Source organism: Mustela putorius, unplaced genomic scaffold, assembly GCF_011764305.1.
Source record: "Mustela putorius furo isolate JIRA1106 unplaced genomic scaffold, ASM1176430v1.1 tig00000196_pilon_pilon_pilon, whole genome shotgun sequence".
In the NCBI taxonomy this organism is placed as follows: domain Eukaryota; kingdom Metazoa; phylum Chordata; class Mammalia; order Carnivora; family Mustelidae; genus Mustela; species Mustela putorius.
Window position 1 is genome coordinate 11,791,568 of NW_025421310.1, and position 12,286 is coordinate 11,803,853.

Consider the following 12,286-nt stretch of genomic DNA (forward strand, 5'->3'; position numbering starts at 1 on the left):
AGCTCCTGACGTCCTGGGATTGAGTCCCACATCAGGCTCTTTGCTCACTGGGGAGCCTGCTTCTCCTCTTGCTTCTCCCTCTGCTTGTGTGCTCTCTCTCTCTGACAAATAAATAAAATCTTCTTTAAAAATAAAAAAAAAGTAAGCAGCCTGAAAAAGAAAAAAAAAAGAATGAGGTAAAGATGATTTCACAAAGGAAATTGAAAGGATTTATGTAGGTGGTGAGTGTGTAGCACCAAGAAGATGTTTCTACCCTTCCTCTTCTACAAGCTCTAGAGCGAGAGCTACCTGGTGTCAGAAGGATGAAACCCACCCTCATGTGCTCTCTCTAGAACACCCTTCAGAAGCTGCTGCCAGCCCACGTCTTGAGTCAGATCTTCATTTTGGCCACCATGCACTGTGAAGCCTGACATCTCTCTCCCCCTCTTTGCCCTTTGGCCTGGTGGCATCTTGTATTTAATACCAGAATCCTACTCCTCGAAATCCTCCTCTGATACTAACTCTTCTATGAAGACTTTGCTTGGAAGTCTAGTTATCCCCCTCAAAGTCTATGATTGCATTTTGCAAGAGCTGGAATTGTGGTGATAAAAATAATCATGATGATAAATGCATTTTGCTGAATGCCTGTAGCGTGCTAAATAGTCAGGGTACCTATATGTGTGCATTATACTCACCAGCTCTGTCTAATCTTGTCAATGCACTTTGGCTGGCTTCCCCAGAGAATCATGAAGGAGCATCAGAGCAAACATGGCAATGGCCTTGAAGTAGCAGTCCTGTATGGAACATAGCCTGAGACAGACACACATCCCGCACTCATGGGGTTTCTATTCCAGCAGGTGAAAACAGCAAATCTGATTTCAAAATACAGTGATGGATGTGTTCCAAAGGAAAATTAGAGAGATTTAGGAGAGGATAAGACAGAGGGCTCTTACCTTGAGGGAGTTGAAAAAGTTTCAGAGTACATCCTGGAGAGACAAAAAAAAAAAGTGAAATTTATGTCCATTTAGGAAGATTGAATAGAATTGCTAAACAAATGGGTGAGGTAAAAACAATCAAGGAAGAAAGAACAGGTTAAGCTAAGAACATTTCTGTGAGAGCAACTGAAGTCATTCAAATCAAGGAGTCACAGAATGTACACTTCCAATGACTTTTCAATAGAAACACCAAAACTTCATAGAAACCATATCGTTACATTAAGCTGTTTGGCTTGGCCACATATGACATTAATGATCTGAGCCACTGTTGTTTAGAACAAAAGTTCTAGAGGCATGAGTTGTACACAGAAAGCAGTCATGTTTTTGGGTGCCTGGGTGGCTCAGTTTAGGCATCCAGCTCTTGGTTTTGGCTCAGGTCATGATCTCAGGGTTGAGATATTGAGTCCCCTATCAGGCTCCATGCTGGGCATGGATCCTGCTTAAATTTCTCTCACTCACTCTCTCTCTCTCTCTCTCTCCCTCTGCCCATCTCCCCCAGCTTGTGCTCTTTCTGTCTGAGTCTCTCTCAAAAAAAAAAAAAAAATCCCAAAACCCCAATCATGTCTTTAATGAAGGAGCTGAGGAACAATAAAGCAATGTTATTTGGCCAAGGTCACACGGGTTTTATATGCAGGCACCAAACTGCACCCTGAGTCAGCATGAAGTATGTTCTCTCCAATGCTTCTGGTGCCTTCTGTGTTGTACTTAGCCAGCTAAATCCCTTTCTGCACAGTTTATCAGAAGACTCTTAAGGGTAGGGACTAGTCTACTGCAACTCGACCTCTGGTATCATGCGTACCAATGTATGAACTTCAAGATTGTTAGAAGGGTGAATAGATTAATGTAGAGCAAGATAGAGCTGTCTCTAGGGTTCCAGTGAAAACCAGAAAGTAACAAAGAGGTGCTCAAAGCTTGGAGGGGAGGGGGATTGAAGAAGAGGGATCTTTGAGTTTCCCTAAATTCAAAGACCCCTGAGAATGGACAGCATATCCTGAGTCCTTTGGGACAGGACTGCATAGGCTGTGTGTGTGTAAGATCTGGGCAACATGCAGAACACAATGAGCAACATCTCCATACAGAGTATGTCTTTAAGGAGTGCCTGGGTGGCTCAGTCAGTTAAGTGTCTGACTCTTGATCTCAGTTCAGCTCTTGACTCAGGGTCATGGGTTCAAGTCCCATGTTGGGATCTCTCTTACCCCTGGAGAGGTAAGAGGAAAGAAAAGAAGAAAGAAAGAAAGAGAGAAAGAGAGAAAGAAAGAAAGAAAGAGAGAAAGAGAGAGAGAGAAACATGACATTAAGCTGGGCAAAAGTCCTGAATGCCTTAAGTGATCTGTCCTTTTCTGAGTCTGCAACTCTTTCTTGTGTCCAGCTGAGATCTTTATGAAGGAGAACCGGCGGCACTTGCAGGCCAGGCTGGGGGACCTGAGTGGAGTACTAGATGATCTTCAGGACAGTGAGGTCTTCACGGAGGAAGAAAAGGACCTGGTGCAGCAGTTGCCAACACAGCAGAGGAAGAATGAGACCCTGTTGAGGATGGTGGAGAAGAAAGGGCCCCAGGCCCTGGAGATACTCTTCAGAAGCCTTCAGCAAAGAGATCCTTACCTGATGTCCTACCTCAGCCAGCAGAGTTTACAACAGTGACTCAGGCCAATACTTAGGAAGAGACAATCCTGTGTTCTGCACTGAAAATGGATAAACAGGGGTGCTTGGGTGGCTCAGTTGTTTAAGCATCTGACTCTTGATTTCAACTGCAGTCACTTGGAGTTTGCTTGAGATCCTCTCCCTCTGCCTCTCCTCCCACTCTCACTCTCTCTCAAGTAAATTAAATCAATCTTAAAAGAAAAAAAAAAAAAGGAAGGAAAATGGTTAAAGAGACATGTATCATGGAGTTCAGTGTCCAAGACTAAAGAGGTCCAGGTGACACCCAGCCACCACACAGGTTTTACTGAGGACTGATGTGTAACTAGGCAGATACCTATTTCTGTGTCCTCATATCTTCCCCTAACAATATCTCAAGAGAGTAGGAATATTCATACTAAATATTTTTTAAGTCAGATTTTAAAAATTCCTATTTCACCCATTGACCTATTTCTTGGAAATCTGGGCAGAGGAAGGCAAGACCAGGTGTGGTTATGATTGACGGGGCCCAGGGAGACCAAGTCTCCTCAGTCACAAGAGAAGCAACTCCAGTGAACATTACATCTGAGCTGTTACCTGCTCAGAACAGAAGCCAGGAAGGCTTACGAAACACTCCCTGTTGAGGACGTTCATGACATTGATGAGCTTTCTTTTTTTTTTTTTTTTTTAATACACTGTGTCTTTAACATTTTATCTGTTGCTATTTCTACTAGAATGATGAAGTCCCTTGATGAAATAGAGCTCAGGAGTGGAAGCAAATGCCAACGTTGGCAGAAAAACTTTGGTCTCTGGTATATAGGATGGTACCAGGAACGGGCACATTCTGGGTCACACAACTTCATGGAACAGCTCGGTGGATCGCAGAGGCGGAGTATGGATGAATGGTGTCCACAGAAGCAGCGTGGGGGGAAAGGAGGAGCATCCGGTGGTTGTGAGGGAGGCCCTCCTGGCAGGTATGTCACAGAAATAGGCAGAGCCTGACACTGGGGTTCTGCCATTGGACCCTGCCATTTTGCATGCGTCCCAGCTGCCTTTGGACCAGTGTTTGTGTGACATAAGTAATGCTATCCTCTGACTTTGAGCCTAGTTATTTCCTTGTATTTGAAGTGAGTTTGTGGAAGACAGCCTAGAGTTGAGTCAGTTGGCTTTTGGGGTTGTTTTTTTTTTTTTTTTAACCCATTTTGACAACGTCTGCTCTTAAAGTGACGTGTTCGGCCATTTGCATTTAACATAATTCTTGTGTGGTTAGGATTTAGCCGAGGGCAGCCGCTTTCGTATTTGTTTTCTGTCTATTCCCTTTGTGCTGCATGGCTATCTTTCCTTTCTACGCTTTTTTAGGGCTTACTTGAAGAGTGTTTAGTATTCTACCTTAATTTATCTATTGTGTTTTTTATGGTATGTGGTTTTGCATTTCTTGGTGATTGTGTTAGAGATGAAGAGATACCTCCTGAATGCGTTGGTCCTCATATCCATAGTATGCGAATTAAAGTTGAATCTAGAAACCTTAGCACCATTTTGGCCATGGTACCTTTTATGACCCAGTTGTTTTCAATATTACTCTCTCTATATAAAGGTCCCAATCAGAAGAATGGCCTCTATGTTTTTTACTTTACTTTTTTAAAAAGATTTTATTTATTTATTTTAGAGAGAGATACAGAAAGACCATGAGTAGAAGGAGGAGTAGGGGACAGAGAGAGATAATCTCAGGCAGACTCAGTGCTGAGCACAGAACCTGAGGCAGGGCTCCCTCTCTTGATTCTGAATTCATGACCTGAGCCGAAATCAAGAGTCAGACACTTAACGGACTAAGCCAAATGGTACCCATGTTTTCCAACTTTTTAAAAAAGATTTTTAAATTTGTTTATTTGACAGAGATCACAAGTAGGCAGAGAGACAGGCAGAGAGAGAGGAGGAAGTAGACTCCCCACTAAGCAGACAGCCCGACGCGGGGCTCGATCCCAGGACTCTGGGGTCATGACCCGAGCCGAAGGCAGAGGCTTACTTAACCCACACACCTAGGTGTCCCACATTTTCTTTCAATTGCTGAGCATGTTTTAAAAACCTATGAGGAGTGTCATCTATGATATGTGCCCTGATATTTACCATTTATGTTGTGTTTCTTGTAATCCTGATACTCTACATTTCACTGAACTTCTTTTGGCAATTCTTTTTTTAAGCTTATTTTTTCAGTGATCTCTACACCCAACAAGGGGCTCAAACTCATGACCCTGAAGTAAAGACTTGCAGGCTCTACTGACTGAACCAACCAGGCACACCCACAATTCTTTTAAAGCAGATCTCGTGACTTTGGATTCACTTAATTTCCCTTCATCTAGAGATGTCTTTATATTACTTTCATTCCTGAAAGAACATAATGGCAGTTCTTCTCTTCAGCCATTTATTTCTGGTTTTGATGGCTCCTAATGAGAAATCTGCCATCATTTAGATTGCTTCCCTATATGGAATGTATCATTTTTCTCTGGCTGTTTTCAAGATTCATTTTCTTTGTCTTTAGTTTTCAATAATTAGATTATGACACATCTGGGTATGGATTTCTTTGGGTCTGTCCTATTTGGAATTCACTTAATTCCTGAAATTTGTAAGTTTATGTTTTTTCAGCAAACTTGAAAATTTACCAATATTATTTTTAAAGATATGTGTTAAATATACATATACGCTAAATGTGTCTGTGTGTGGGTGCTCATGTGTGTATTTGCTTCCATGTCTTGGAGATATATATAGATAGTTAGATAGATATATCTATTTAAAAAAAAAATTTTTTTTAACTAGGCTCCATAACCTGTGTGGAACTCATCATGGGGTTTGGCTTGAACTCATGACTCTAAGATTAAGACCTGAGCCGAAATCAAGAGTCATATGCTTAATCGACTGAGCTACCCAGCACCCCTAAGTATATTTTTTTCAATCCTGCATTTCTTTCTCCTCTCCTTGAGGGACTCTGATGGTATGAATGTTAGGTTTTTGTTGTTGTCCCTAAGTTCTCTGAGACTTAATTGTTTTCCTATTATTTCCTCTCGTTCTGATTGCATAACACTGATTTATTTATTTATATTTTTAAAGATTTCATGTATTTACTTATTTATTTAGAGGGAGTAAGAGAGCAGGCACAAGTAGGGTGTAGAGGAGAGGGAGAGAGAGAATCTCAAGCAGACTCCACACTGAGGGCAGAGCCTGACCCGGGGCTGGATCCCAGGACCCTGAGATCATGACCTGAATTGAAATCAAGAGTCAGACACGTAACCATCTGAGCCCCCTAGGCGCCCCTTTCTTTTCTTTTGCTAGCAAATTTCTTGCCTTGGCCTCCTTCTGTCTAAAAAATCTTCCATTTTTTGTACCACTCCTCTGAGCCCATCTCTCTACTAGAAGGGATGCTGCCTGATGCGTGGATCATTGAATAAAGCTAATTAGTTGAATTTTTGTTCTTGAAGGAGGTTATTTCCATGTCTTCATTACTATGAATAATGTGTCAATGAATGTGGGGCTCCGGTAGCTCTTTGAGAGGCTGATTTCATTTCCTCCAGATAGATACACAGAAGTGGGGACAATCTGGTCGTCCTAGTTTTGATATTCTGAGGGAGCTCCATACTATCAACTCACTATCAACTATACCCCTCCAACTGGGCACGAGGGTTTCTTTTTCCCCACATAACAAATAACACTTGTTATTGCTTTTCTTTTTTATAAGATTTTATTTATTTATTTATTTAACAAACAGAGATCACAAGTAGACAGAGAGGCAGGCAGCGGGGTGGGGGTGGAGAAGCAGGCTCCCCACTGACCAGAGAGCCCAATGTGGGGCTCAATCTCAGGACCCTGAGATCATGACCTGAGCTGAAGGCAGAGGCTTAATGACTGAGCCGCCCAGAAGCCCCTGCTTTTCTTTCTGATAAGAGCCATTCTAACAGTTGTAAGGTGATATTTTATTGTGGTTTTTATTTGCATTTCTTTGATTTCATGTACACCCTTCACAGGTGGCTTTTCTTTGGATAGTGCAAGTGCCTGACTTAAACTTTGCTTGCCTGACTTAAACTTTGCTTGCCAAGGCATCCATGTCCAAGACAAACACAGTTATCTCAAGAAACACCCTGCCAGGGGGCCCCAGGTGACTCAGTCAGTTGGCTGAGCCTTTGGCCTCAGGTCAGGATCTCAGGGTCCTGGGATCGTGCCCTATATTGGGCTCCTTGCTCAGCGGGGAGTCTGCAGCAGGTTCTCCCGATGTATACGATGTGTATGGCATGGGGGAGGCATGAGTGGACATCAGAAATGAAATCCGGGGAGGTGTGCTGTGTGGACAACCAGGACATAATCCATTAACGAAGTCCAGGTGGGAAGCATCTGTCTGTCTCCACCCACCAGATGTACATTTCATAACAGGTGATACCTTGTCTTACTCGTTACTGGAATCTCAACCTGCAGAACATCATAGGCACTCAATAAATGCTAGCATAATAAACAAAACAGAGAATGAATCCTACTGACTGCTCCCTGGGAAAAAACAAAGCTCAGCCCCCATTCCTCTTCCTCTCATTCTCCCTTCCAGCCTTGTATTTGACGGCAGGGGGGTGGTGCCTCATTTGGGCTGATACTGCCTCTTGAAGTTTCTGTTTCCTGGGAACATGGGTGACAAGCACAGTCGTTTTACGTAGCTGTTGTGAGGAATAAATGCGGCATGCGTGGAGGGCATTAGCAGAACACTGGACATGTGTCGCGTGCAATAAACAACGGCACCAGTGATGAGTGTGGAGATGGGATTTTTCAGCCAACAACTTTCATGGCCCCTGCTATGGGCTGGCCCGCGCTGGACGCAGAAGTGAGTAAGGCATGGTCCCTCCAGGAGTGCACAGCCTGGTGGGTGCAACAGACACACACACAATCATAATGCCAGGTAGTCGCACCCTGTAATGGATACTTGACACATGATGGACTAAAGAAGCAGAGCAAAGACCCCTGAATTTCCCTAGCAATGATGCTGATGCTGAAGGATGGGGGTGTGTCCAGGAACGCAGCGGGAGGAGGGGAGTTCTAGATAGAAAAACAGCATCCCGCCTTCCCAGAATGAACAATGAGGAACCCAAAGGACATGACAAACTCATTCTTTACTTTGTCACCAAACCTGCCTCCCTGAAATTTGCCAGACATTGGTTCTTTCTCTCCCACTCCTCCCTCTTCTCTCAGGCAGTCTCTCACTTACATTCTCAATCTTATGTCCTGAGGAAATGACAGAAGGGTGATGTACATGTTCCGTATCTGATTGGGGTATTGGTCACACAGGTGATTATATTTGTCAAAACTCATACTAGACATTGAAGATCTGTGCATTTCACTCTATATGGCTTAAAAAAAAAAAAAAAAAGCAAGCAACCAACCAACAAATCAAAAAAAAAAAAAAACAACAACAACAACAACAGTGAATGTAGAATAGAAGTCAGAAATGACAGGTAGTCCAAGCAGAAGAGGACTGTACTCCCTTCCTTCTGGTGTCTGTACCTCTATTAATGCATCCATCATTACCTAATTATGCTAGAGCAAGCTCAACAACATGGAGAACACCCATAGCAGTGCCCCATAGTTTTTAATGTTTACCCAATGCCTGTGTGAGAAGCATGACACTCTACTCACTAACTCTGTGGGCTTTGGACATATTAGTTCCCTTCTCTGAACCCAGTACAATACAATGGGGGTAAGAAAACCAACCTTGCCAGGATTGAATGAGCTGATGTCATTAGTGCTAATGTTATATCCCTTCAACAAATTCCCAAACTGAGATACAAAGAGGCTAAGTAACTTGTCTAAGGTTACAGCTGTACATAGTAGAGCTTGGGTTAATACTAAGTCAACTTGATTGCAAAGCTGTCTTATTCACTGGATGAAACTGATGGAATATCTTATTGTATCTATCACTCTCTTCCCTCCCTCCCTCTGTCCCTGAATGCAAGAGCCCACTGTGCCCATCCACAGTCCCCATAACCTCTGTCCTCACTTTGGACCTCAGTCCCTTAGGATGTCTCTAGGATGGATGGATTCCACCTCTTCAAAGACCCTCTGGAGGCTCGATAAGGATTCATGTTACCAATATGGCATTATGGGCCTGGTCTCTGAAGATCTGAATTCACTTCTGGCTCAACTACACGTATTTCAAAACACCTTACATGGTTCCAACCTCCACAAGCCACGCTTAGCTCATCTGCAAAACGGGATGTACCTGGGCGCTGTTTTCTCAGAACTATCAAGACTCAGAGTTGAGAAGAAAAAAAAAACCAACATCAACCTCCAGTGTAAGGTCAGAGAATCGCCAGCAGTCAGGGCAGGTCTCCTGGTCCTGGTGGGGCTGACCCGAGAGCCCAAGTTCAGCAGAATCTCTGCTACACCCTTTCCACCTCCCAATTTCAGGAGAACTGACTGGAAGAAAGACGTTGCCTTTTCAGAGAGAAATTCATGACCATCAGCTTTCCCCTCCCTTAATATCTTTATGAGGAGAAAGAACAAGAATTTGGGGGGTTCCTGCAAAGGAGACCAGATTAACACCTCCTTGGCCACTGAACTCAGTGACTTACCTTTGTGCTCCCATTACAGGGAACAACATGTGACCCTGATATTTTCACGGGACACAAGACTCTACCTAGAATAAAGACGGTGTGTCCTAGACCCTCCTTCATCCCACTGGGGTAGTATGACCAAGCTCTGGCCAACAGGATGTGAGCGACAGTGACGACATTTAAGCCTGGAAGGCAAGATGGCGGCCATCTTCCTGCAGATGTGAAAAAGGGCCTCAAGCATGGCAGAACGACGAGACAGAAGAAGCCTGGGCACTTATCTGCCCTGGACAGCTTATGTAAGACTGTTCAGTGAGAGAAAAAGGTATTTCTCTTGTATTTAAGGTACTACTCTGTTCTGGGGTTTCCCTGCTCAGTGCAGCCTACTTCAGGAAGTGGGATTATTACCCCCATTCGATAGAGGACAAATAGGAGGTACAGAATGGTTAAGTAATTTGGCCAGCGTCGCAAGGAAGGAGTGGCAGAGCTGGGATCTGAACCTGGATGGTCTGCTTTGAGAGCTGGGGTTGGAGGTTCTCCCAGGTCATCCCTGCCCTAGCCGTTGGGACAGGTCATCTCTTTCCAAGAACTTTCCAGGTGGGGGAGTGGTGACAGACATTCCCACAGCCTCCACCACCAATATGCACTGTTCTCTCCATCCCCACAGTGCTAAACCCACCTCATGCATGTGCTTGCCCAGCCTCCTCCCACCCCCAGCCCCCACCTCAGTGTCCTGCCTCCAGTGCATCCCATCCCCCATGTGGCTCTAGAGGAGTCTCTCTCTCCAACCTCCAGTGCCGTCCCTCCCCCTTTCCTGCTCACATTCCTCCCATGGCTCCCCAGCTCCCACAGGAGAAAGCCCAGCTCCTTATTCTGACCTTCAAAGCCCTTCACAGAATGGCCTCTGGAACTGCATGGTTTCTTCCTCATTTGAGTTCCCGCTCTCCAGCTAGCTCAACCATCAGCAAGTACCAAGGACAAATCACAGCTGACAGCACCAGGACCTCCCTCCAGAGCCTCCTGGAGGACTCACTGGACCCTCACACGCATGACATATACGCTGATCTCCGAGTTCTCCTGCAAACCCATTCCTCTTCCGGGGGTCCTCATCCATGGAAGGTCTCATGGTTCACCAGTACCAGACCAGATCCCCAGGGAGGTCTTCCTCCTCTTCCTCCTCCTCACTACCCCTCCCCTACCTGTCATCCCTATACCCCAGCCCCCTTGCGTTTTCTTTCTGCCTTGTATCCTCCCCTGTGTCCCCACAACCCCTGCCCCAGTTCAGCTCTCCTCTCCCTCTGGATCTCACCCCAGGCTCCTCTCCGGCCTCCTCGCCTCCAGTCTTCCCCACTCTAGTCCATCCCCGCCACGGCCCCAGAAGGCTTTCTTCACCCAGGGCTGATCTTGCCCCTTCTCCTAATCACGGCCACCCTGGGGCTCCCCAGCACCCTGGGACTGCGTTAGCCCCCTGCACCCTCTCCACATCATTCTTGATGTATTTGCCTGTGGGCTTTACATTCCAATGGCAGCCTCTCCTTCTCTAAGCAGGTCCTTAACTTTTCCGCCAAGGAGCACTACCACCTGTCTTCCCTCCGTATGGGATATGCCCTCAGAGCCTCGGTCAGAATTCAGCTCCTGCTTCAAGGCATGGTCCAAACCAGTTCCTGACGCACACACTCTTCCGGACCCTCCCTGCTCGTACAGGCGGAGGTCACCTCCAAACACTGCCCGAATCTCCCCACACAAACAATGGTCTCTCCCAACCAATTCTATCCCCTCACGGGACACACAATGAACCCGCCCACCGCCACCTCCCGCGTCCACACCCGGTGAACTCGCTCATCCATCCACAGGCCCCGCTTTTCTCGACAGAGGTCTTCCAAGCCCCGCCCCACCCTTCAAACTAGTGTCTCCTGAAAGCCTCTCCCCTTTATCCCGCCCTCCCCCCACCCCAGCATTTACCCACGGATCGATGGTCCCGCCCGGCGAAACGTCCCTGCCCTATCCAGGCTCACTCCTTCCCCCCTGTGCTGGAAATTTGGTGTGTCCCGGGATGGCATACAGGAACGGGGACCGGGTGAGACCATTACCCGCGGAAGGGGTGACGCAGAAAGGGAGTCCCAGTTCAACAAGGGACGGACGTGACCGCTGGCTCCCCTGGTACCTTTCAGATTCAACCGGTGTCTCCCCAGACTTCACCACCCGCCAATCGCTGCCTCCACCTCACTTAGTGCTGCGGTCTTCCCCCTTTCCCGCCAAGTACTGGGCGGTTCACAGGAACCTCCACTGACTGGGGAAACTCGGGGCAGAAGCGCTTCCGATTGCCCCAGTACGCATGCGTGGCGCATTTCCGGAAGCCCGGGTGGTGTCTGTAGAGATGTTGATCCGGGCTGACAAATAGTGGGAGACCCTCCCCATGCAACCTCACTAACGGACAGCCCACATCTTTAGTTTCTCAAAAAGAAAACGGGAGGCCTGATATATAATAACGGCAAATTACTGATGGGCTTAGCATGCACTACACAGTATAAGTACATTATTTTAAATTCTCCGACCAGCCTTGCTGAGTTAGTATTATTGCCATTTTCCACATGAAGACACTAAGGTTGGCGGGGGTGGGAGGGGGTGCTCAGCAGGTGCCCTGAGAGAGCGGAATGGGAGCCAGTCCTGCATGACCCCATCCCTACTCGCTAACTGAGAGCCACTGGAAGTGTAGGGACATTCATTGTTTGCATGGGTGGCTCAGTTGGTTAAGCACCCAACTCTTTGATTTTAGCTCAGGGTATGATCTCAGGGTAGTGAGATCAAGTCCTATGCAGGGCTCCACACTAGGCGTGGAGCCTGCTTAAGAGGCTCTCCCTCTCCCTCTGCACCCCCCTGCAATGCACACTCTCAATCTCTCTTGAAAGAGAGGGAGGGAGGAAGGATGAGAGGGAGGAGGAAAAGTAAATGCAGGGGCGGAGGTTTGGGTTGGGGAGGACTCTCTGTTGTGCGTCCTCTGGCAAGTCACTGAATCTCTTGGACTTAATTTCCACAACTGGAAAATGGCCACCATGCCCACCTTCAGGGGTGTTTGTGTGATCATATAGGGCACCTCTTAGCTCTGCCACCTTCAGCACT

At 46.4% G+C, this 12,286-nt stretch overlaps 1 protein-coding gene and 1 long non-coding RNA gene across 5 annotated transcripts in view; one reads left to right on the plus strand and one right to left on the minus strand.

Moving 5' to 3' along the window:
- LOC101692196 (caspase recruitment domain-containing protein 8-like) overlaps window positions 1-4,407 on the plus strand; it is a 26,764-nt gene extending 22,357 nt beyond the window's left edge. The window contains exon 12 of the mRNA XM_013064127.2: window positions 2,344-4,407. Within this exon, the coding sequence (XP_012919581.1) occupies window positions 2,344-2,615 (272 nt within the window). The 3' untranslated portion in view covers window positions 2,616-4,407. The remainder of the gene's footprint in view (window positions 1-2,343) is intronic.
- LOC106007328 overlaps window positions 1-11,724 on the minus strand; it is a 12,640-nt gene extending 916 nt beyond the window's left edge. The window contains exons 1-3 of one of the 4 annotated variants that reach the window (XR_001182035.2): window positions 11,257-11,715; window positions 675-965; window positions 101-150 (exon numbers count right to left, since the gene is read on the minus strand). This is a non-coding gene — a long non-coding RNA (uncharacterized LOC106007328). The other 3 variants (XR_006605814.1, XR_006605816.1, XR_006605815.1) reach the window with 3 other exon arrangements.
- Window positions 11,725-12,286: the final 562 nt, after the last annotated feature.